This window comes from Pogona vitticeps, chromosome 2 (assembly GCF_051106095.1).
Source record: "Pogona vitticeps strain Pit_001003342236 chromosome 2, PviZW2.1, whole genome shotgun sequence".
NCBI classification, from domain to species: Eukaryota; Metazoa; Chordata; class Lepidosauria; order Squamata; family Agamidae; genus Pogona; species Pogona vitticeps.
Window position 1 is genome coordinate 266286160 of NC_135784.1, and position 24942 is coordinate 266311101.

At 43.3% G+C, this 24942-nt stretch overlaps 1 protein-coding gene across 12 annotated transcripts in view; it reads left to right on the forward strand.

Moving 5' to 3' along the window:
• Positions 1–8048: 8048 nt before the first annotated feature.
• Positions 8049–24942, forward strand: part of MCTP1 (multiple C2 and transmembrane domain containing 1) — a 247541-nt gene continuing 230647 nt past the window's right edge. For 11 of the 12 annotated variants that reach the window (XM_072992521.2, XM_072992524.2, XM_078386294.1 and 8 more), the window contains exon 1: positions 8132–9022. In XM_072992521.2, the coding sequence (XP_072848622.2) occupies positions 8258–9022 (765 nt within the window). In that variant the 5' untranslated portion in view covers positions 8132–8257. Of the gene's footprint in view, positions 9023–24942 lie in introns of all 12 variants that reach the window. The other variant, XM_072992519.2, reaches the window with a different exon arrangement.

Genomic DNA, 24942 nt, shown 5'->3' on the forward strand with positions numbered 1-24942 from the left:
CATGGAGGGAAGAAGATCCTGTTTTCCCATCTTTTTACTGGGACTGGCATACTAAAATGCATCTCTTTGACACAGATGAATCTTGAGCCATTAACTTGGCTTTGTTTATTTTAATTAAGCAGAGAAGAGGGATTACAGGATTCTTTCAAAACAAGAACCTCATTCTCCTCTGCATAGAGCAACTCCCCCCTCCTCTTCTCATTTTCTTTATCTTCCCTTGGTTTTGAAGAAGCTATGTGGAACTCCCAGTGTCAACAACTGGCAGAAGGAAAGGTAAGACCTTGCACTAACTCATAATGTTTCCTTTCTAAATGGTCCATCCAACAATTAATTCCTATCTTGTTCTCTCCTGCCCCCGCCCCATATTCTACTCCACTGCCAATACCTGAGTTTTTACATTCAGAACAGAAGCTCTTTCTTTCCCTCTCCTTCCACCTTTGTTTTGTTTCATTCTCTGGCTTTTCCTGTTCCTCCAAACTCTGTATATAATTCCATGTTTAATAACAATGAATGATTTGATGCCATCATACCTGAGACAGTGTCCTAGTGACTGCAGTATGTTTTAGACTGTCTCCTTTAAGGATGGAAGGTGAGAGATTCAGCTTCACAAATCCACATAATGCTATTTATTTATTTATTTATTTATTGATTGATTGATTGATTGATTGATTGATTGATTGATTGATTGATTGATTGATTGATTGATTGATTTGATTTGATTTGATTTGATTTGATTTGATTTGATTTGTATCCCGCCCATCTGGTCTGGTCGACCACTCTGGGTGGCTTCCAATAAATATTTAAAATAAAACATAAAAATTACAGACAATCAGAGCACATCCAATAATAAGCAAATAAAGAAAGGAAAGGACAAGGAAAAAAAGTTAAGTATTGACTGGAGGGAAGGCCTGAACATATAACCATGTTTTTAATTGACTCTTAAAAGTGTCCAGTGTAGGGGCCGCACGAATCGCCGGAGGAAGGTTATTCCGGAGGAGCCACCGCTGAGAAGGCCCGATTTTGTGTCTTTTCCTTCCGGGCCTCCCTCGGCGTTAGGCTCCTCAGCCTCACCTCCTGGCTCATGCGGGTGATTAGGGTAGATCTAGGTGGGATCTACTGTAGGAACAGTGATCTGAACTAAATTTATTTGGCTAAGATACTTTACTTTTCACTTCGTTGTTCTAGAGCGGAGTGAGCAACTGCAGCATTCCAAATATAGCTCTAGTCAGTACAGTTAAAGGTGAAGGATTATGAGAGCTACAGTCTAAAAACAAACAAAAAACTCCGAGAGCCACAGTTGTCCACCTTTATTCTTGAGTCCGTATTTAACTGTGGAGCAAGAAAAAAATAACAACACAAGCACTATAGAATATGAATTATAGGAAATTTCATTCAATGTTTGAGGATGAGTTAGTTGGTTTTTTTACACACACGCGCGCACACACACACACACACACACGCACACAGAGAGAGAGAGAGAGAGAGAGAGAGAGAGCTATATTCACAAAATGTATCGAAGAACTATTTCTTTGGTTGAGGCTTTTCATATTTGAAAGAGTTGCTATATACAGAGACCTAGACTGTATCCTATAAATGCATAGATCTACAGTACTGTACTTGGCATGCACAAAAATTGCTATTGTGTTACGTTATCCATAAACAAGTGGTCCCTGAATACAAGGTACCTGTTTATTGATATGTACATTTCATTAGTACAATATAACAAATATTTGTTATAATAAACTTACTCACTTAGCTATTGGGAAGTTTACATTTAAGCTGTGAGGGGTAAAGGAAGTCTGAGGGGGATGGTAAATTTTGTCATCATACATGATAGACCCTATTGTTAGGCACAATAAAGTACTGTAGCTGCCTTGTGGACCAGATTTTTGGGTGGCATGAGAGATGAGAACTTGCTGGTTATTGTCAAAAGGGATCTTGTTGCTTTGGATTTTTCAATCACAGTGAGAGGAAGCGGTGTTTATGCATTTTCTGCATAAGTTAAATGTGCCGTAATAACTTCTGCACATAGACATGAGTGACTGGAGGTGACATTTTGTTGCTGTATTTCAGGCTGCAAAATGGACAAGCAGCTCATGAACCATGACAGGGACCACCTGACCTCAGAATTTCAGGAAGGGGGAGATATCCTGGTCATCATCTATCACTGATTGTGGACTAACCCTTTCATTTCGATTTTAAAAAATATCCCAGAGTTCCAATTCCTTTATACGTACCTCTTCATAAAAACTCCAAGTGGCTGGTGCCATCTCTCTCATAGAAACAAAAAAAAAACACCTCTTATAATACTGTATTTTGTGCATCCTTCATACAAAAACAAACAAAACCATTCCAAACCATTGTGTAATAAATGAAGAGAATAAAGACCACACAATTAATATACCAAAATTGCTTTTGTTAGCTGATAGTCCTCATTAAAAAAACAAACAAACCTGTGATTATAAAAGATAGGCCATGTAATCTGCTTTACAGGTCTTATCTTCTTGAGTAAGCATATCCCCCCCCCCCAATCTTTCAACTGATAAATTTCTTGTCTGGAAAAGACTGAAAAAGGACAAGGGCTACTCATTGTATACAGCCAGGGGTGAATTAACACTTGCATGTTCATCACTTAGTAACTGCAAGATAGAGCTATCGCAAACCAAGTGGAAGGGTTAACACACTCAGGTGCTAGTCGCTGAGTCAAATGGGGCCAAGCCATATAAGGTGAATCAGCCAGGTTAAGTATGCATAGGATTCCATTTCCTAAGTGGAAATGTTCTGGTAACTCACGTGGCTCTGGGCTGATTGTTTCAGCTGTGTCCACTCTGACACCACAGCAGGACATTAATCTGCCTTTCTCTAGCAGAAGTTCTCACTGCCTGATTTCTTGGGATCCCCTCAACTCCCTCATCACCCAGTTCAGCAGAGCTTCCTGGCTCTCTGTATAACATTCTCAGGGGGGCTGCACAGGTTGCTATTTCTATCAGCAGTGGGGGAAATCAGTTTCTGCCAACTCAGTGGCATATGTCTAAATCTGGATCCAGTCCATAGTGGCTTGGCCTTGCATGCAGATAAAAGGTAATTTGCCCTCAGGCGCCACTGACATCTTCAAAGGCCTTTTGTCTCTCCTCTTTGAGAGTGTTGATTCCTGGAGGAACTTGAGTGCAAGCTTCCTAGGGGAATACTGGATTTTTAATATATTTTTGCATATTGGGGAGAATATGGGGTTAGTATTTTTTCTTCAGCCCATTCCTTGGTTGCCTCACAAACTAGCAGGATAACTGGATTTACACTATCACCCCTTGAATCCCTAACTAAGGACAATTTTAATTTTAACATCTGCCTATGGGCTACTGAATCTGTGGTTTGTTAGCATAGCAAAGTTTCAATAAGGTATTTACATTATGCTAATATTGCTTCTATTTTTGACATTCTTGTTGGGAGAGGGAGATGACTGTTCAAAATAGTTAGCTAGCCATACTAACAAACAAAACATCAGCTGTTCTGAATCTGGTCAAGATGGAGGTAGCACAGCTATCACCCCTGCTTTTAATTTCCCATAAGTTAAACCAATCTGTCACTTGACAGTGTGTGAACTCTCCAAAGCATAGTTAGCTGTCCTCTTAGTTCCTATTAATAGAGATTGCTTTCAGGGACTGCTGGAAGCAATAAAGGAGGAAAGAAAGTAAAAAGAAAGAAGATCTAGAGAAGACTGTGTGGTTGCGAAGTATGCTGCTCAGGAGCTTTCAGACAAATGAGATTTACAAGTAATCGCATGCCTTTAATTTCAGAATCTATCCCAGATATTTGTAAAATCCTTTTAAAAAAACAAAAACAAATGAACAATCCCTCTCTGGCCTGAGGTCTACTAAGACAGCTGGTGAAGAAGGGAAGTACAACAGCTCAAGGCATTCATGCAGAACAGGCTGGAGATCCAGGTCGGGGCACATTTCTGGGGAATAAAAAAGATGACATTTGTGCTGCTATAAATAGGAAAATGCCTTTTTTAGTCTCAACAAAAATATAAAGTCTCTGTCTCTTCCTTGCTTCCATGAAAATACAGTATCAGAAAAAACAGATCTGCGAGTTCATGACCAAGTCTTTATTGTCACATTTATTTATTTATTTATTGCATTTATATGCCACCCATCTAGACGTAGTCTACTCTGGGCGGCTCACAACATACAAAATAAAAACAATGTATGCATCATTGTTCATAAATATGATTGCAGCTAGAGATGAGGACAAAAACATAGGATGTAATATCCGATAAGCCATGTGGGAATCATATCAGTGCACCAGCAGAGATAAGAAAGTAGGATTTGGCTATGAACAAAGTCCTGCCCTGACAAATGAACTCTCTTTTGAACATCCCTCCCCCCAATCTTATTCTCAAAACAACTGCGGACTAGGCTGACAGATGGCTGGGACTGCAGCTGCTGAACCAGCAAATGAGCTCTCCACTGTCCACTGTAGTCGGCTTCTGTTTAAGGAACTAGAAATGTAGTGCTTTGGGGTTCAAACACTGTGAGCGCTCCTGTACCTTTAAGGATTGGTAGCGCACACAAGCTGGTGGCCTCAGTGCCTGTTGATAGGTTTTAAGAGTTCCAGCACAAAGAAAGCAAAAAGATTTTATTTTTGTACAGCTCTTGACCTTGCAAAATTTAAGTGCTATCCCCAATGATATCTTTCTTTTGCTTTCAATACTAAAGCAAACTAATTAAGGGAATCTGCCACTCTTCCAATTTTTGGGTCTACTATTCCTACAGCATGAGCCAATAGTAAAGGATTGTGGGAGTTGTAGTTCAGAAATATACAAAGCCATAGATTCCCTACTATAAGGAACATAATTTAATTGTGTGCTGTTAAGTCAATTCTGACTTATGATGACACTTCTCGGAGTTATCCAGGAAGACAATACTCAGAACTGGTTTACCACTCCCTTCTTCTGGGGATGCCCTGGGACTGTGAAGCTTGCCCAAGGCCACACAGGCTGCCTATTCTCCTAGGAGGCACAGTGGTGAATCAAACTCCCAACCTCTGGCTCTGCAACCAGATGCCTAAACAACTGAGCTATCCAGCCAGGTATAACAAATATACAGTCCTTAAAATACAGAAGGCATGCAACTGTGCAGGAAGGGAGAGGGACACAACCTTCTTTGCCCACATCTTCTGGCAAAAGCCTGTCCAGTCAGTTGAAAGAGGTGCACAAGGAGTTTGGGAGGCTGCCTCCAGCTTATTTTCCAGGGTTCTCTTTTTCACTGCAGCCTCTAGACTCACAAAGAGAGTATGGCTCAATAAGAAGCTGACAACACATACGAAGATCCAGGTTTATAGAGCCTGTGTTCTAAGCACACTCCTGTGCTTAGAGTCCTGGACCCTTTGTGCACGGCAGGAGAGGAAGCTGAACACCTTCCATATGCATTGCCTCCGACGGATTTTTGGTATCACCTGGCAGGACAAAGTTCCAAACAGAGCAGTCCTAGAACGAGCTGGAATTTTCAGCATGAATACATTACTGAAACAGCGACGTCTACGTTGGCTTGGGCACGTCGTGAGAATGGCTGATGGTCGGATTCCAAAGGATCTCCTGTATGGAGAATTAGTGCAGGGAAAGCGCCCCAGAGGGAGACCACAACTGCGATACAAGGACATCTGCAAGCGAGATCTGAAGGCCTTAGGAATAGACCTCAACAGATGGGAAACCCTGACATCTGAGCATTCAGCCGGGAGGCAGGCGGTGCATCACGGCCTCTCCCAATTTGAAGAGACCCTTGCCCAGCAGGCCGAGGCAAAGAGGAAGTCACAAAAGCAGCAAAACCAGGGAGCCGGACAGGGGACAGATTGGATTTGTCTTCAGTGCGGAAGGGATTGTCACTCTCGAATTGGCCTCCTCAGCCACACTAGGCGCTGTTCCAAGTCCTCCATACAGAGCACGTTACCATAGTCTTTCGAGACTGAAGGATGCCTAACCAACTAACTAGTTTCAACAAAACCCTTAACATCTATTTCCAGAAAACTGGGCTCATATGTTGTAAAGAACAGCAACGCTATGGACAAAGGTCTTTTATTCACGAACTTTTAATCCTTCCTCCTCCCCCTTTTATCCTCACAACTAGCACACTCCACCTCATGGGTGAGTGAGGACTTCAGACTCTTACATAGCCTAACAAGTGTTTTTGTGTAGGTTGAAGTGTAACACAGCTTCCCTCAACAACATGCCCTTCAGATGTATAGAATTTCAGTGCTCATCCACCCCAGTCGACATGTCAATAGCCAAAAATTCAGTTTATTATAGACCAGAATACCTGGAGAGCAGCAGGCTAAGAAAAAATGTAGTGCTCTATATGTCTCCTGACCTATCTCAGGGCTGGACCAATCATTTTGTGGAGTGAGGCAGATGTATCAGTTAACAGGGTGATGATGTCATTAAAAGGCATTGAAAGGTACCAATTGTTTAGGTGTTACCCGTGGTTCCCCAAAAATAAGACATGGTCTTATATTAATTTTTGCTCCAAAAAACACATTAGGACTTATTTTCAGAGGATGTTTTATTTTTTTCATGTATAACAATATACATTTATTCAAATATACAGTAGTCATATCTTCTTCTGGTTGCTGCACAGTGGTGGAGGACGGGGTTTCACTTAACTGGGGCTTACTTTTGGGGTAGGGCTTAGATTACGAGCATCCTGAAAAATCATACTAGGGTCTATTTTCAGGATAGGTCTTATTTTGGGGGAAACAGGGTAATATATGTTTATTATGTCATACAGAGATTAGCAAACCTGACATGTACTCTTCATGCTTGTGGAACCTTCTGCACCAGGGTCTGTAACAACTTGCTCACACAACTTCAGCTTCCATGCTTGGTTCAGGCAGGGCACCACATCCCATGACCATTAATTACTATACTGGCCGGTGTTCCTCCTGCCTCCAGTCTAGCTCCAGCTCGCCAATGAGGGCAACCTGTGAATGGGGAACCTTTAGTGCTCCAGATGGTTTGTACTACTAATCTCTTGCTATTAATCATGTTGGCTTCTGGGAGATAAGAGTCCAAAACAGCTGGAAAAACCATCATTCCTGGCCCGTGACTTAGACAATAAGTAGAAACAAGAAGGGGGTCTTGTGGCACATTAAACAGTAATCTATTTTTGCTTGATACTAGCTAGCTTTCAGTAAATTGGGGGCCTGGATGTGGAGCCAGCGCTGGGAGTTTGATTCCTCAGAAGAGCCACCCTGTGTAGCCTGAGGCCTGGAAGCATTTCCAGAAGGGAATGGCAAACCTGAATACCTTGTAAGTATTTTGAAAACTAGGGAAAGTACAGAGTTGATTATCCGTGTCTAAGCTTTCCCCAACTGTAGGCGACTTCCAGATCTGAAGCGACACTCCACGAAAACTTTTGCTAAATAAAACCTAGTCTTCAAGGTGCCAGAAGACGCGTTGTTTTCAGTGCCAGGCACTAACACTGCTACCTCTTCCTCCGCATAAAACTTAGGCGATACGGTTGCTCAGCTTTCACGCTTCGAGCACGACTGGGCTAGTTCGAGCGGGCCGGCGTTTACTTTGAGCAACTCATGTTCCAGATCTGTCCTTCAGCTTTTCCCGGCCTGTCCTCGAACGTTCTTGACCCTAACTTTCGTCCCTCCGCCGAGGCTCAGCCCGGCACACCCTCCCGCCTGCCGGATTGTGGCGGATCCTGAGGCGCGACGCTTCCCCGCCCTCGCGCTTTCCTGGGAGGCGCCCGCGCCGAGGCGGGGGCGGGAGTCTTCCCCGCGCCACACGTGTTTGCTCCGAGTCCTGATTGGGCAGCCCGCCCTCCTTTGAGCGCCTGAGGGGCGCCTCAAGCGGCTGCCGGAGGACAAGTCCTGCTCGGCGACCGGGACGCGCCAGGCGCGTGAGACCCCCCCAAGTTCAGCGGCTCCTTTACCGCTTTGCCCCAACTCCCCACACGGCGGCGGCGGCGGTTGTTGCTCCTGCTTTCGCGCCCACTCGAGGCTGCCACCCGGCGGGTGCAGAGAGAGAGAGAGAGGCTGAGGAGCCCGCCAGCCAGCCGGCGGACCGACTGGCGCGCTGAAGCTCCCGCCTACTGCGGTGCTAGACAGCAAGCGCACGCGCCTCGCTCGGTCCGAGTGGGTTGAAGCCGCCGCGCTCCGCAGTAGCAGCAGCAGCAGCGAGGGCAGCCGCTACCGGCGGGGAGGGGGGCGTCCGAGGAGGAAGAGGAAGGGAAGGAGGCGGGGAGGAGAGAAGAGGATGGAGCCCGGCAAAGAGTCCGTGGAGGAGCCGGCGGCGGCGGCAGCCGGAGAGGGCAAAGCCGGTGACCCGGAGCCCGCGTCCTCTTTCCAGGCCCGCTTGTGGCGCAACCTGCAGCTGGGCGGCAAGAGTAAAGGCAGCGGCAAAGGGGCCGCCGAGCGCCGCAGTGCGGAGTCCTCGCCGTCCCTTCCTCGCGCCCGAGGCGGGCAGCCCCCGCCGCCTCCGCCGCCGCCGGGCAAGGGGGACTTGCTGGGCGGGAGCGCCAAGTGGAGCGGCTTTCGGCGCCGGAAGCACGTGCTGGACCGGGTCTTCTCGTCCTCGCAGCCCAACTTGTGCTGCTCCTCGGCCGAGCCCCTGGAGGCCGTCACCGTCGAAGCCGGCTCGGCGCTGCGCCGCCTGCGGGAGCACCTGCTCCACCACCACCACGGCCGGCGGCCCGACGACCACCCCCCTGCCGCCGCCGCGCCCTCGTCCTCCTCCTCGGCGTCGCCCTCCGTCTGCTCGTCGCCGCTGCCGCCGGCCCGGGCCGAGCGGGGGGGCGGGGATGCCGCCGCCAAAGCCGAGCAGAGGGAGGAGTCACAGCCGCCGCCGCCCCGGCCCGGCGCGCCCCTGTCCCACCAGAAGAGCTCCTCTCTGCCGGGCACCGCTTGCCTGGAGCAGCTGCTGCAGGAGTCGCCGACCAAGGGCAAGGCCAGAGGGAAGGCCGAGGGCACGGCCGGGAGCAGCCCGGCGGCGAGTCCTCGCGCGGCCCCGAAGGCTCTGCAGGTAGCGTCCCTTGTTGACCTGGCTGTGCTTCTCGCGTGGAGCAAATGGGGGGAAGGGGGCGGTGGGGGAGGGGGAGAAAGAGGGAGATCTGCTTTGCTCGGGAAGGTGTCCCTTCGGTCCGCGGCTTAGCTCCGCGGGCGTGGGTCTGGCCGCGCGGATCGCGCTGGCTGGCGCGTCCCGAGAGGAAAGTGTTCGAGAAGTTACAGCTGCAGCTTTGGGCGGGCAGAGCTCGGCAGGGGCGCGTTTCCCTGTAAACGCGCCGGCGAGCTAAGGCGCGATTGGAGTTTGCCTGCTGATTGCGAAGACCCCTCGGGTGGCGGTGAGAAGGCGCGGGCGCCTCCGCTTCTTGATCCCCAAGCCGCTCCCCGAGTCTCTTCCTATTATCCACACGTGGGGGTCGTCCTGCATGTTTGTATGAGGCTCAGAGTGCTAGCGGACACCTGAAGGCTAGAAACGTGCACCTTTACGCTGTGTTTCACGTTTCCGTGGAAGAGTGAAAGTTGGTTGGAGACGTTTAGATGTGTTCCTGCTTCAGTAAATGCTACATTGAGGATACTTTGTAGCTGGAGAATGCTGTTGGTGACTATCGCTCCAGCCGGTCTGTCCCAAAGAGTGACCTCTCTTGTGGAAAAGCCACAACTTCTTCAGTGCAAGAAGTTACTACGGACAAGTTGGGTTGATTTAAACAGTTAACTTGCTGCTGTTCAGTTCTGTTTTGGGGAGTCATTGGGGGCGGGAGGGAAGAGAAGATTGCATTCCTTGGAAGAGAAAGGCGAGAAAAAGTAGGTACCTGGCTTCCTTACATCAAAACATTCCCTTGGTAGCATTTTCTTGTATCCAGAAGAATGTTCTCTGGGGTTTTCGATTCTGGTGTTGTTCTTTAATTTTGGAAAGACTACTGTACTTGGGTTTTAGTTACAAGAGGTGGTTCCAACAGCTCCTGGACTTTTACTTTCTGTATAGTAGAAGGCTGTAAATGGCTCCTAGTCATATTGTGTACTTTTTATGGCTTTCAGAATTAGATGGAATATAACCCTCAATGCAAGCTGCTGTACAGTTTGCTCCTCTGTCCAAATTGTGAGTTTGCCAAAGTCATCCAGCTTGACCAAAGTGCTGCAGCTGGCCTGAAAAATGTTTGGGTGGAAGCAGCAGGCTCAGGTTCTGATATGTACTGTACATCAGAATGTAAAGCTGGTTCTTCTGTTTGATTGTTTGAAGAACAACTAAATAGTGAAAACTGTGTTCATGATAGTGAAACACCACTGTGTATACTATGCAAGTAGTGAATACATCTTATCACATTTGACATGGGACAGTAGGGAAATCAAAATTGTAAACAAGAGTTAAATATATTGGTAATGGCTGCAGCATCTCTATTAGCCAGTCAACCTCTATGTTGTTACCATGTTTCCCTGAAAATAAGACAGAGTCTTATACTAATTTTTGCTCCAAAAAGGCATTAGGGCTAATTTTCAGGATGTGTTTTATTTTTTTCATGTACAGCAATCTACATTTACTCCAATACAGTCATGTCATCCTTTTCTAGTTGCTGCACAATGGTGGAGGCTAGGGTTTCACTTAACTGAGGCTTATTTTTGGGGTAGGGTATTATGAGCATCCTGAAAAATCCTACTAGGGCTTATTTTCAGGAAAACCAGGTATTACCACATTCAAGCACATGTACACAAAGGCAGAGTCATGCCTGCATTCATAGAAAAGGAGCAGTGGCCCATGAAAAATAAGTTACAGTGGTGCCTCACTTAGCGATGTTAATCTGTTCCGGAAAAAACATCGCTAAGTGATTTAATCGCTAAGCGATATTAAAAAACCCATAGGAACGTATTAAAATCCATTTAATACGTTCCTATGGGCTAAAAACTTACCTTAAAGTGAAATTCCTCCATAGCGGTGGCCATTTTGGGTGCCTCTAAAGCGAGGCAAAACAGCGGTGGCCATTTTGTTTTTGCGGCAGCCATTATGGAACCGCCTATCAGCTGTTTAAAAAAGTTCGCTTTGCTATGATCACTTCCCCGCGATCATCGCAAAGCCAATTTTAGCCATAGCGGACATCGCTAAGCAATCACTCCAGTGATGGCCAAAAGTCCATCGCAAAGCGATTTCATCGCTCAACAGAGCAATCGTTAAGTGATGCACCACTGTATAGAGAACCAATGTTGATGAACCAATACAGAGAGCAAATGTTCAGGTGATTACTTATTTCTTGAAGGCTTCATGTTTAATTTACTTTTATTGAATTTATACCCCATCCCTCTAGACAAAGTCTACTTGGGGCGGCGTGCAAGGGTGATAAAACAAGATAAAATAACATACATAGTAAAACCTAAAAGCCAGTGTCTATATACATATCTACATTATCAAGATGGAAATAGTTAAGAAACAGCAACAGAAATTAAGTTAATTGACTGGAGGGAAGGTCTGCCTAAAGAGCCAAGTTTTTAAATCACTTTTAAAAACACCCAGCAAGGGAACCAGATGGATTTCCGTTGGGAGTGTGTTCCACAGCTGAGGGGCCACCGCCGAGAAGGCCCGGTTTCTTGTTCTTTCCTTCTGGGCCTCTCTCGGCATAAGATCCGTCAGCCATCCCTGCTGGCTTTGTCGAGTGATTTGGGTAGACCTGGGTGGGAGAAGGCGATCTGTCAGGTATTGAGGTCCCATGGCTGAGATCCAATGGTTGCTGTAGTTTTTTTGGGCTGTCTGGCTGTGTTCTTGAGGTTTTTATTCCTAATGTTTCACCAGTTTCTGTGGCTGGCATCTTCAGAGGACAGGAGTCAGAACTCTGTCCAGAGCACAGACAGAGTTCTGACTCCTGACATCTGAAGATGCCAGCCACAGAGATTGGCAAAACATTAGGACGAAAAACCTCAGGAACACAGCCAGACAGCCTGAAAAACCTACAGCAACCATCAATTACTTATTTTATTCCTGCTTTCCTTTAGATTTATCTGAGATACTGAATGCTTATAATTTTGCAGATAAATTCACCTTGTTCTCTAACACAGAGTCATAGTTCTATAAAATAATAAATTGTGGCATCAGTATTTTGATGCTGAGTTAATATACTGTACTTATTCCAGTAGCATGTAGTCAATCTATTTAAAAGGAGAATTATTTTAAAATAAGTGAACTTCTATTCACAATAAAAGAATTTATTTATACCTTTTATGTTTTATATTCTTTAGCTGACTCGTACATGTAAACTAACATGAATATTCTGTGAAGATTGTATACACTCTGGATGCAAAGCTAGCCCTAGCATTAGGTAGACTTGGGCATCCACTTCAAGTAGCAGTTGCTGGGAAGCAGGACGTAGAGGTGAGATATTTGGTGCTCTGTGATGCTATTTGGCATGGCATCCCCTAAGTAAGCCTGCTGCTTTCAGGTGCAGTAGAGAAGGCTGCCAGAATCAAGTTAAGTTATGCATGTAGAATTAGAGGCAGTGTTTTCTCATCAGTCAGCAAAGTAGTTTTGGGCTGGACCTGTTTGAAAGGGGATGTGGACTGCCTTTTTAAAATAAGAGAGCTCTTTACAGACTACCGTTTCAGTTCAGGAATTAATATATTTTAACTATGAAGGAACTGATTTAGGCTCTATGTTGGCCATAGTGCTGCAGAAATGAAGTGCAGTATAAACTAAATGTACACTAGTAACATCACAATCAGGGGATGTCCTCAGATAACCTGAACTTTAGATTACATCTTTTCTTTTAAACCTAGACAGTGCTCCAGAACTGCACTTTTTAATCCAGTAACCTTAGTGATGTCAACAGGAGTCTAATGGGGATAGTGGGAAGATTTCAGGTGGCAATTGAAAGGCTGCTTTCTGAAAGCATTATTACTTATGCTCTAATTCTCTTAGTACATTGACTTGGAAGGAAGCCCCATTGGATGAAACAGCATATGCTTGCAGGCAAGTGTTTATAAATAAGAGCATATTTTATATCACTTTATTTATGTTGTGGATCCTTAGTGAAGTTTGTGTTTTGATCCAAGTATAATATCCCACATCTCTTCAGGAGTTCTTTCTTCATTCATGATAAGCACATGGTTAATGATGAAATAATTACTGTACAAAGAATACTTTTCACATTTATTTTTCTGTGTGCATTTTATTTAGTCTTACTGGACATGTTGATAATCTAGCATTACATGTGTTGCTTTTGTTTTTGTATGGAAAAGGCAAAACATGTAATTGTAGTGACAGATAATCTCTCCCTCTTATCACAACAATACATGCACAACAAAAACATGCTGATCACCATCATCACCCTATCTCCTGAAAAGGACAAAAGCTGTTCCCACAGCTATAAATACTCAACTCCCAAACAAACTGCACCAGAGCACAGAGTGCTACTCCTGTCCTCTGAAGTTGCCAGCCACAGAGACTGGCAAAATGTCAGGAAGAGCAACCTTCAGAACACGGCCAAAGAGCCCGAAAAACCCATAACAACCATCATGCAACTGTAGGTTTATTATATGGAAAAGCTGAACTTCATTACAATGAATATAAGATATTGTTAATATAGACTGTGCAGTGGAAGGCTTAGCCTTCTACTGCACAGTCTGGAATGGAAAGGACAAGTTTGTACTCAGCATCTTTAAACTTTGATAAAGGGTAACATTCTAAACAAATGTTAAACATAGTCTGTGTTCTGGAATTGCTTTTGCTGTTCTCTTAAGCCTAATTTATTACTGCCTATGTTTTCTGTTTATGCCTATTTGGTTACAAAAATCAATATAGTAGCTGTATCTTTGCATGTCTTTTCCTGGAGCTAACTTGATAACAGAGTGCGTAAACTCTTTGCAAGCCTTTGTGTCAAAATAAAGGGAGTCGAATTTCAAGGAGCAAGCTTCTAGGCTATCTAAAATATAAACAAAAGTGAGAAACTTTAATGTTACAGTTGTTACTCAAGCATACATTTGTGGCATTTTTCTAAGCTTCTACAGAAATAAAATGGCAATCCTACAATGGTCCTGCAGTAAATCAAATGGGTTTGTCTGTTGACAAGGATTGGGGGGGGGGGAAGGGGAGCAGCTCTTTAATTGCTCAATGGTTGATCCTGCGTTTTCTTTATGCTTATCTGGTAATGGAAAAAACTGACTTCTAAAATGTGATAAAATTAACCATATGCATTGAAAATGGAACAATATACAAGAAAATACCCTGTGCTGGGAACATCCCTTTTATGAATTGGGTGGTTGGTACCATTTCTGGAATTTTCTTTTATGGTATTGAGATTATACAATTGAAACCATACATTATCTGCATCTCCCTTGAAATAATGGAACCTTTTTCCTCTTGGGAGGAGGTCTGGCTCAAGGCATTTCTCTTGGTGCAAATTATTCCCCCCTCCTATTTAAGGTGATATTATCCAACCCCAGTCAACCTCTTTTAGCAGCTGAGATAAAAATCCCATAAACATCTCTCTACACTTCTTCCTCTAGTAAACCTATAATATAAAACACATTTACTACTTGTAGGGTTGCCTTCTTGATATTGGAGCTAAAGAAGACACATACACAAGGTCAGGCAGGAGGGAGATATAACAGGTCTTTATGTATGGCTGTAGAAGCAGCCACAGAGCAGAATGTCAGATCTGGATACAGTGCATGCGTGTACGTTCACACTTGTGTTTTCTTTGGGAGGGAACTTGGATGCTTCTGTATAAGAGCAGTATTCTGCAATTACCTTGCCTGGAACACGGGCCCAAATTCAAAGATGCTGTGTTGCTGCAGCACTGGTGCAGTGCAACTTTGTGCTTGTAATGTTGGGAAGATTGGTCTCCGTATGTGTAGCAATGTTACTTAGACTGAAATGCTTCAGAAAATGATTATGAAACAATTTGTGAACGTGATGGAATCTTGCAGGATGTTCTTTAGGATCCTTGTCAATGTGGTGAAGTGTTGCATGCAAAATGTTACAGCTATAAATAGGCCTCTTCATGAACACTCCCTTCACTGCAAGTTGATGTTCTAGCTTATTTCAGATGAGCATGTGTTCTTGAAACTGACAAATTGCCACTCTACAAGTACAGACATTGAACTGTGTGTGTTCTGTATGTTTATATGTAAAAAGCATGGAATTTCCTGGGATAGTCATCATGTATAAAGAAGGAGCTGTGGCTTATGGGAGAGTATGGGAATATTTTGCAGAAAAAGAACTTCGAAAGATTGTGTGTTTTAAGTATAAGTTCATTTTGTGCACAGCACTTCATGTTGACAAGAATCCTTCAGACCATAAACCATTTATGCAACCAAGATTCTTACAGGACCTAGAATGTTTTATTTGGCCTAAGCTTTTGTAAACTATAGCCCACTTCTACTCAGGTGCATGTACTTCTCTGAAGAACTGAGCTAAGTCCACAAAAATATATGTCAGATAAAATTAGTGACCTTTAAAATATTGCAATAGTCTTATTTGTTTTTTCTTGCACAGAGCTAACTCCCTAGCAAGTTTCCTGGCAAAATATATATATACTCGCTTAGCGACTGCTTCGTTTAACGAAGAATTCACTTAATGATGTGTTTCTTGGAGGAATTTTCCGCATCGTTTAACGATGTTCCCTATGGGGGATTTTCACTTAACGATGTCCGTTTTCGCTCGTTTTTAAGTGTCTTAAAATGTTTGAAACCTGTTTTAAATGCTTGGAATCGGCAGTGCAAGTTGTGAAACATGTACAAACTTAATTTGGCTTTGTTCTGAGTCTTCGTTAATTTTTGGTGAATTTTTCCCCCCATTGAAATCCATTGAATGGACTAGGCTGATAAAATGTGGGCTAGGCAATGCTGCTATATGGTAGATTGTATCTAGTTGATGGGTCATGCGTAAGGATTGCTCACCAATATTTCCTTGCAGTCTGGGAGAGAAGTGACAGGTAGAGTTCTATCATGGACATAATGTTGTTCAGCATCCTTATAAATCCTTATAGAAGAGGATATGGAGGGGATACTCATCTAATTTGTAGGTGATGCCAAACTGGGAAGGAGTGGTTATATTTCAGAAAACAGAATATTTCAATATTTAGGATGATTTTAACAGATTGAAGAACTGGGCCAAATCAAACAAAATGGGTTTTGGAAGGAAAAAATGGGAAGTTCTATATTTAGTAAGGAAACATTAGATACATAAATATAAAATAAAATAACATAAGTGACAGCTGGTTTGGCAGTAGATCTGGGTTGGGGGAGTCTCAGTAGTCAAGAGGCTAATTATTAATTGAACAGTACGATGCAACAGAAAAAAAAATGCAATACATGTTTCATCAACAGAAGTATGGTATCCAGTTCAAAGAAGGTTACACTAACAGTCTAATCTGCTTTGGTTAGATCTGGTCTGCGATACTGTGTCCAATTCTGGGCACAACAGTTTAAGAATGATATCAACAAGCTGAAAGTGTACAGAAGAAAATGACCAGGGTGCTAAAAGATCTGAAGACCAAGACCTACAAGGAATAGTTGAGGAAGCTGAACATGTCTGCCCTGGAAAAGAGAAGGCCGAGAGGAGTTACTATAGTCATGTTTAAACGAACACTGTAACATTTGAAGGGCTATCATGGAGAAAATTGGGCAAGTTTGTTTTCTGCAGATCCAAAGCAGTAGATTTACATTTTAAGAAAAGATCTTTTGGTTAAACATAAATAGGGAGTGGCTAACAGTAAGAGCTATTTGGCAATCAGATGCACTACCTCTGAAGTTGGTGGATTCTTCATTGGATATTTTTTTTAAATGAACGTCAAATGGCAATCTGTTAGGCATGCTTTAGTTGCTGGGTTTCGTGCTTTTCCAAGAGTTGGACTAGATCAGCAGTTCCCAACCTTGGGTAATACAGGCATTCTTGGACAGAAACCCCATCCAGCACAGCTGGTGGTAAAGGTTTCTTAGAATTGCAGTCCAAGAACCATTTGGGTTACCCAAGGTTGGGAACCGCTGTACTGGATGATCCTTCCAATTCTACTATTCTGCATTTTTTGTATTGTAATCAGGAAATGGTTCTGTTACAGTGAGGATTGCATTGTCAAAATGAAGGAGAGAAAAATAAGAGTGTACCCAAAAAGTTACTTACATTATTAGGTTAATTTTTCCCTCCAGTGTCATTGGAAAAACTATTTTCATACTAAAGGTATTTCATCTGGGAAGATGCCCTAGGAACCAAGGAGAATAATGATAGCTGCATCTTGAGAGTCCATCTGATTCCTGTCTTTGCCTTTAAAAAAGGTACACACAGTGAAGTCACCTGATGTCTGCTGTTACACCAGTATAGTTTCATTTGGTGACAAGTGTGTTCCCATTAGGAGAAAGGATTTGCACACTAGTGGCTTTAAATATGCCATGTTGGAACACATGTTTTCCTTTGGATGCGGAACATATGGATTCACATCCCCTCCATTACAAATACAACAGGATGAATAGTTTAATAAGTTCCATTCTTTTTTCTCACCCTCTTTCTATTTTTCCTTTTTTAGTGAACAATCAATAGTGGCTATTGAACATAGTTAATCTTGGGCTGTTTCCCCCCCCCCTTTTTTTTCCCCAAGAGGATTTCTCATTAGGTTTCTAAATGACAAGGTGGTTGTACTCTTGCAGAAGGTTTTCTTGAGCATGATAACATGCTTCATATTTATCTGAGGATCTGTTCTAGCTCCATTTGTGTTGATATCCAGCTGCCCAAGTTAGAAACAACACTTGCCAATCTGAAGCATGGACACTTTAAGCAAGTATGCTGCCATGGCAATGTCAACAATTTATGTATGAAATCATTCCCCTTCTGCTCATACTATTGCTTAATTTTTTTAAATCCTGTTAGTAAGGATTATGCAAGCTAGAGTTCTGCCCAGGTGACATTTAATAGCAACGTACTGCTAAATGTCCTGTGCCCTACATGTTACAAATACTTTTTTAAAAAAAGATATACCTTTTGAATGTATCATCCCAGATCCTCTTATCTAGTTCTGCTGGTGTTGCACAAATGGCATCACTTTGGGAGATGAGTTGCCTGAAGTTATGAAATCACTGTAAATGGTATCTGTCACATGCTGAGTAGTATGACTCAGCATACAACTGATGTGCATTGTTATTTCTTAATTTGGGCAATTGTCTGTTTGCATAGCTACACAAGAGGATTTTGTCAATTAAGTTAAAATGAGCTTTTTCACCTTTTTGCTTTTTCTTAGAAATCACTCAGTCAATAGCTTCTGCTTTCCTATGAATAGTTTATCTATCTATCTATCTATCTATCTATCTATCTATCTATCTATCTATCTATCTATCTATCTATCTATCTATCTATCTATCTATCTATCTATCTATCTATCTATCTATCTAATTTATATGCCGCCCACACTACCCAAATGTCTCTGGGCGGCTTACAACATTTAAAATACAATAAAAATTAAGAACAATTAAAATGCAATTAAAATATATATAGAAATTGCCATCGGACCCACAGCTAATATTATTTCAATTAAAAGCCTTCTGGAACAGGAAGGTTTTGACTTGGCACTGAAATGTCATCAGCGTCAGCGCCAGCCGAATCTCAATCGGGAGGGCATTCCATAGTCTGGGGGCAGCTGCCGAAAAGGCCCTTTGTCTACAAGCTGTCCCTCTTATCTCCTTAAGGGACGGCTCTTTCAAAAGGACCCCCTGGCTAGATCTTAACTGCCGGGTAGGTTCATATGGAATGAGGCGGTCCTTCAGGTATCCACGGCCCAAGCCGTTTAGGGCTTTATATGTCAAAACAAGCACTTTGAATTGGGCCCGGGCAGCAACTGGTAGCCAATGTAGCTTAAACAGAATCAGCTTGGTATGTTCCCTAGTGGCCCCACCACTCACCAGCCACGCAGCTCGATTCTGGACCAGTTGCATTCGCCGGACCGTCTTCAAAGGCAGCCCCACGTAGAGTGCATTGCAGTAATCTATGTGGGATGTTACCAGTGCGTGTGCAACTGTCATGAGACTCTGCTCGTCCAGGTAGGGCCGTAGCTGGTATAATTTCCACAGCTGAAGGAAGGCACCCCTGGCCACCGAGTCCACCTGGGCTTCCAGTGTTAGACTGGGGTCCAGTAGCACCCCCAAGCTGCGGACCCTGTCCCTTAGGGGGAGTGTAACCCCATTCAGGGCAAGGAAATGGCCCTCCAGCCTGTCCAGCAAAGGACCCACTAACTTCCGTCTTGTCTGGATTGAGTTTCAATTTATTAACCCTCATCCAGTCCATTATCAAGTCTAGACACGAGTTCAGCACAGAAACTGCTTCACCTGGATTGGTGGAAAATGAGAGGCAGAACTGAGTGTCATCAGCATATTGCTGACTCCTCAGCCCACACCTCCTGATGACCTCTCCCAGCAGTTTCATGTAGATCTATCTATCTATCTATCTATCTATCTATCTATCTATCTATCTATCTATCTATCTATCTATCTATCTATCTATCTATCTATCTATCTATCTATCTATCTATCTATCTATCTATCTATCTATCTATCTATCTATCTATCTATCTATCTGATTTATACCCCGCCTATCTGGACTACTCGTCCACTCTAGGCGGCTTACAATATAGGATAAAACAATAAACTCAAGAATGTGCATAGTCATTCAATAACAATTGTAATAAAGTAGAAGGAAAAAAATTAAAGGAAAATAGAAAGAAATCAGGTATTGACTGGAGGGAAGGCCTGGATGTATAACCATGTTTTTAATTGGGTTTTAAAGATTCCCAGCGTAGGTGCTGTGCGAATCTCCGGAGGGAGGTTGTTCCATAGACGAGGAGCCACCGCCGAGAAGGCCCGGTTTCGTGTCTTCTCCTTCCGGGCCTCTCACGGCATCAGGCTCCTCAACCTCACCTCCTGACTCGCACGGGTGATCCGGGTAGACCTTGATGGGAGCAGGCGTTCCACCAACTATCGAGGTCCTAAACCGTTTAGGGCCTTATAAGTAAGCATTAAGACTTTGAAGTCGACACGGAAACGAATGGGCAGCCAATGCAGTGCGGCCAGAGTTGGAGAAATGTGTTGGTATTTTCTCACTCCAGTAAGGAGTCTGGCCACTGCATTTTGCACCACCTGAAGTTTCTGCATCAGCCTCAAAGGCAGCCCCACGTAGAGCGCGTTACAGTGGTCTAATCTTGAGATTACGAGCGCCTGCACCAAGGTAGCGAGTGCCCCCGTGTCTAGATAGGGCCGCAGCCAGGCAATCCGCCATAGGTGGAAAAAGGCGGTGCGGACTACTGATGCCACCTGCTTTTCCATGGTGAGTGTCGGGTCCAAATATATGCCCAAGCTGCGAACCCTACTCTTCGTGGCCAGGGTCACCCCCCCAAACGTGAGAGAGTCACCCAAGCCGCCAGCCACGGGGCCTCCCACCCTCAGAACTTCCGCCTTGTCCGGGTTCAGCCTCAGCCCATTCTCCTGCATCCATTGCAGTATGGCCCCCAAGCAGCACTGAAGGGACAGAATGGCATCACCTGCAGTTGGTGAAAAGGAGATGTAGAGTTGGGTGTCATCGGCATATTGTTGACACGATGCCCCACATCCCCTGATGACCCCTCCCAGCGGTCTCATATAGATATTAAACAGCATATGGATGCTGAACAGCATAGTTCATAGTTGCTGTATTATGACACCTGACTGAAGTTGGGTTGCTAACTATAATAATCACTTGAAGAAATGTTTTCTAAAACTTCATATTGGATGTCACATAGAAAGTGTCTGAATTATTATATGGGGTATAAACTTGGGAGGAAGTTGATATAGTTGTGGATTGGAGTGTTCTGGATATGGGGTCAGGAGCCAGCCATGCTGCAAAATATAGAGTAGATATGGGATATTTTTATTCATCTCCTGGGGGAAACGAATATAGATATTGCCACCATAGGTGGCAGGCCCATTTGACCCTCCCCCCCGAACTGCGCTGTCCACTTACTGCTTGTGGAGCAGCAGTGTCGCTATCCTTGTTCATGCCACCCACACCAATCGTGGAAGTAGCCCAGCTGGGTTTCACCATCTCCCTCTGCTGCTGACCACTTTGGTGAGGAGGTGGGATGACTGGTCAGCAGCAAAGGGAGGTGGGGAAGCCCCAGCCAGGCTACTTCCACGATTTGTGTGGTGCAAACGAGGATGGTCCTGTGTTCCAGGCTGCAAGCAGTAAGTGGACAGCTCGGTTTTGGGGGGAGGCTCAAACAGGTTTGGTCACCTGTGGTGGCGACATTCATCTCCCCTGGGAGAAAAATACAAATATTCCATATCTAATGTGGAGTGTAAACTGGGAGCTTACATTTCCAGAGGGCTAGATGGGTTAGTCTGTAATCTGTTTCAGCAAAAATAACTGAGAGTTTTGTGACACTTCAGAGCCTAAGAAACTTTTTTGGTTTAAGCTTAAATTGATTGTATTGCACTTCTTCAGATACAGCTCCACAGCCTCAGTGAACAGACATTTGAGCAAATGTACATGAATGTCAGTTCACTGAGGCTATACTTCATGCATCTGAAAAAAGTAGACTACAATCCACACAGCTGTATGCCAAACAAAGTATGTTAGTCTTAAAGATGCCTCTTAAGCTCTTCACTGTTGTTCCCACTGTTGAATATATTGGCTAAAATCCTGTTGCTTAGTGTAGCAAGTTGCACTAGAATTGAATCAGTGGCATTTTGGTATGCCAGTTCCTCACAAATTCCATTGATTCAAACAGATCTACTTCAGTTGTAACTTACTACTCTAAAGTAAGTCACTAGAGTAGGCCCATTTGAGTCAATGACACTTGTAGAAGAATAGATTGACAAAATCTGCACTGATTCAGTGGGTCTAGTCTAGAGGGACTTCCTATGCTATACAACAGAATCTCAGCCATTGTTTTGTGGTGGCTTCCTTAGAAATGTCACTTTTCTGTTCATTGACTTGTAACAAGAGATGTTCCTGTTTCTGAAAGGAAGCCTGTCATACTATATGCTATTGCAGATACCTCGCACTCTGTTCCTCATCCTGTATATTGGTAGTTTTATGTTCTCTGTGTTTATGAATTTTCACTTACACTCCTTCATCTCCTTATATTGAGATCAGTGTGGGGAGATGTGACATGATTTTCGCTAGGAAAAAATAATCACCAGACTCTTTTGTTATATAACATGGAAATACTGCAGGCATTTTTCATTGAATTAAGTATGAGAAAGTTAGTTACAGTCATGACTTTGCCACTTACACTTGCAGCCGTATAATATCTGGACAGATGCTTCTTGACAGTGTTAGATGTGTGAGCATAGGCAGATCTATAATAATTACTTTGGCTGCTGAGTGCAGCAGGCTGTCCTAAATTGCTCAAGTGTGATTCATGGTTATTATTATTTTTCTGGAAGCTTACTGGAAAAAGATTCCTGCTTGAAACTTATGCATGATCAGTTATAGGATATGCAGTTCTAGGAAAGTACAAAATGTTCTATATGTTAATTTTCTTCTGAGTTATTCTTGGCAAATCGTATTTTATAACATAGTGATTTATAAAGATAACAGCCTTCCTTTTAAACAGGTTTCAGGTTTAAAATGATATGTGGCGCTAGAGGTTGGGAATTCCCCACTGTGCCTCCTTGACAGGGGCTGCACTGGATGATCCATAGGGTTTCTTCCAGGTCTGCATTTCTATGACTGTTATTATATAGGTAGGGAAGGATTTGGTAAACAGAAGCCCTTGGAGTTCACATCAAGTGTGTAAGCTGGCTCTTGGGATACCCTAGGGTTCTTTGCACTCACTGCATTTCCTGCAGGGCTCTATCATATCTTGATGTTATAGGCCAAGTTCAGTTATGGAACATATGGTAGGTGCTGCAATTTTTTCTAGTAAAGCCGGTTTCTTACACAGCTGGACAGAGCAGAACTGAAGAAATATTCAGGACCCTGGACAGAGTTCTGTAGAAGCTGTGTGGCTGAAGGACACCTTCAGGAAATTAACTGTGTTCCCAGCAAGGAAATTCCAGCCACTAGGGTTGCAATTAGATAGCAATTGCAAGGGAGGATTATGTCTGATCACACTGGAAAGAGTCTCTTTGCTGGGAGCAGTCTAGCCCAGCCCCCCCCCAAAAGAGAAGCCCTGCCGCTGGACCAAAAAGTTCCATCTTGGCCATACTTTGTGTGGTCCCCAGGAAATGGCTTACACTGTACATGCCACAAACAAAGTTATTTCCCCATCTGATCACACCCTGCAGCTGAAACAGGCTGGTCAGCTCAGATCATTCACAGGCTTCACTCCAGTTGGTTATTAGCTGTAAGCTTTAAAAGGCCCACGCACTTTAGAGGTAGTCAGTCTTTGTGGTTGATGTGGTTGGGGTATTTTAAAGGACCTTTAGTGGAAGTGGAAGGAGTAATCTCATTTGTGGCACTAGTTTAGACATAAGAGAATGATTATGGTTTCTTAGAGAGTGGAGGAAATGACATACCATCTAGCTTAGAATCCTTTTTGCTCTGATGGTTCCCCATGGAGTCATGTGATCATGGCAGTGCTTCCAAATGATGTGTTTACTGTCCCATCACACTGCATCATTCACAGAATTTTACAGGGTCTTCAGCACAATGTTGTTTTGTAAGCATTTAAAATGGCTTATAACGTAACAAATTACTACTTCACTAATGAAAAATACTAATCAGCCATAGCTTTAAAAGTAATGAGTCACAAGTAAAGAAACATTTATTTAAAAAAATAGGAGTCCTATATCTGCTCTGGTAGTCATCCATCTGGAAGCACTTCTAATCACCAAAAGTCCTTCCCTAAAGTTGCTCTGTAACTCAGCAAGAAGTTATGGGAAATGTAATTATATATTACATTAAATTAAAACAGCAGTGGTCCCAGTACACTTCATGTACACTTTCAGGAACATAGGAAGCTACTTTTTTTTACCTGTCCAGATCATTGAGCAATCTAGGTTAATACTAATTATATAGGGAAATCATCCTGTCCAGCAATGACTCTCCAGGGTTTCAGACAACTCCCTTTCCCAACCCTGCTGAGAGATGACCGGGACTGAAGCTCAGGTTTTTTTTTGTCTGCAAAGCAAGTCTTCTACAACTTCTTTATTTTGAGTCCGATTAACAGTCACTTGATTGCTTCCATTTTTGATGCTCAGTACCACTTTGAAAACATTCACTCAGAGTAGATGTTAGAAAAGACTTTCAATGACATTACATATCTGGATTTCAAACAGAACTTTTCTAAACCAGAAATATACTGTCAGCAGTTTATTAATAGGATTATTGCTTGTCAAATGATGCTCATTCAGAATATAAATATTCTGTGGTCTATTTTTATTATTGTTGAAACATTTGACTCCCCAGTAGCTCGTGGGATCACGTAATGTGAGGACCTGTTTAATCTTTTTTCCCCTGGATGCATCCTGCTCTTTATAATAGATTGTGTGCGTTTGGTTGTTTTTGAAGGAGGATTGGTAACTCAACTAGTTGCATAGATGATTTTCTGTATTAAAAAACCCAGGAAATTGTTTGTAATGATGGCCACAATTTCAATAGTGAGTATGTTGGGCATATCAATGTTTTGCTAAGTATTGCTAGAATCCTTTGGAATATGCATGGATTTTCTTATATAGGTTCCCAAATGTTTCTCCCCCTTCCAAAGGGGTTTCCATGCATAAATGATGACCTTTGCACAATAAGAAATGTCTGCTTCAAAAAAATGCTTCCATATTGTGCTCAATGGTAAATGTAGATCCCAGCTGTAGCCTATCGTAGAATCTGTCTCCTCCCTACAACATTTGCACTATAATGTTAATGATGAATACCACAATTGCAAATATTTAGTTTTGGGCTCTCCGTTAACAGCCTTAAAGTGTATGTATTAATTTGGCACATTTATGTTGAAGCAATCTTTTGATAGTTGGTTAAACTAAAAGGTGAGTCTTAATTTTCACATT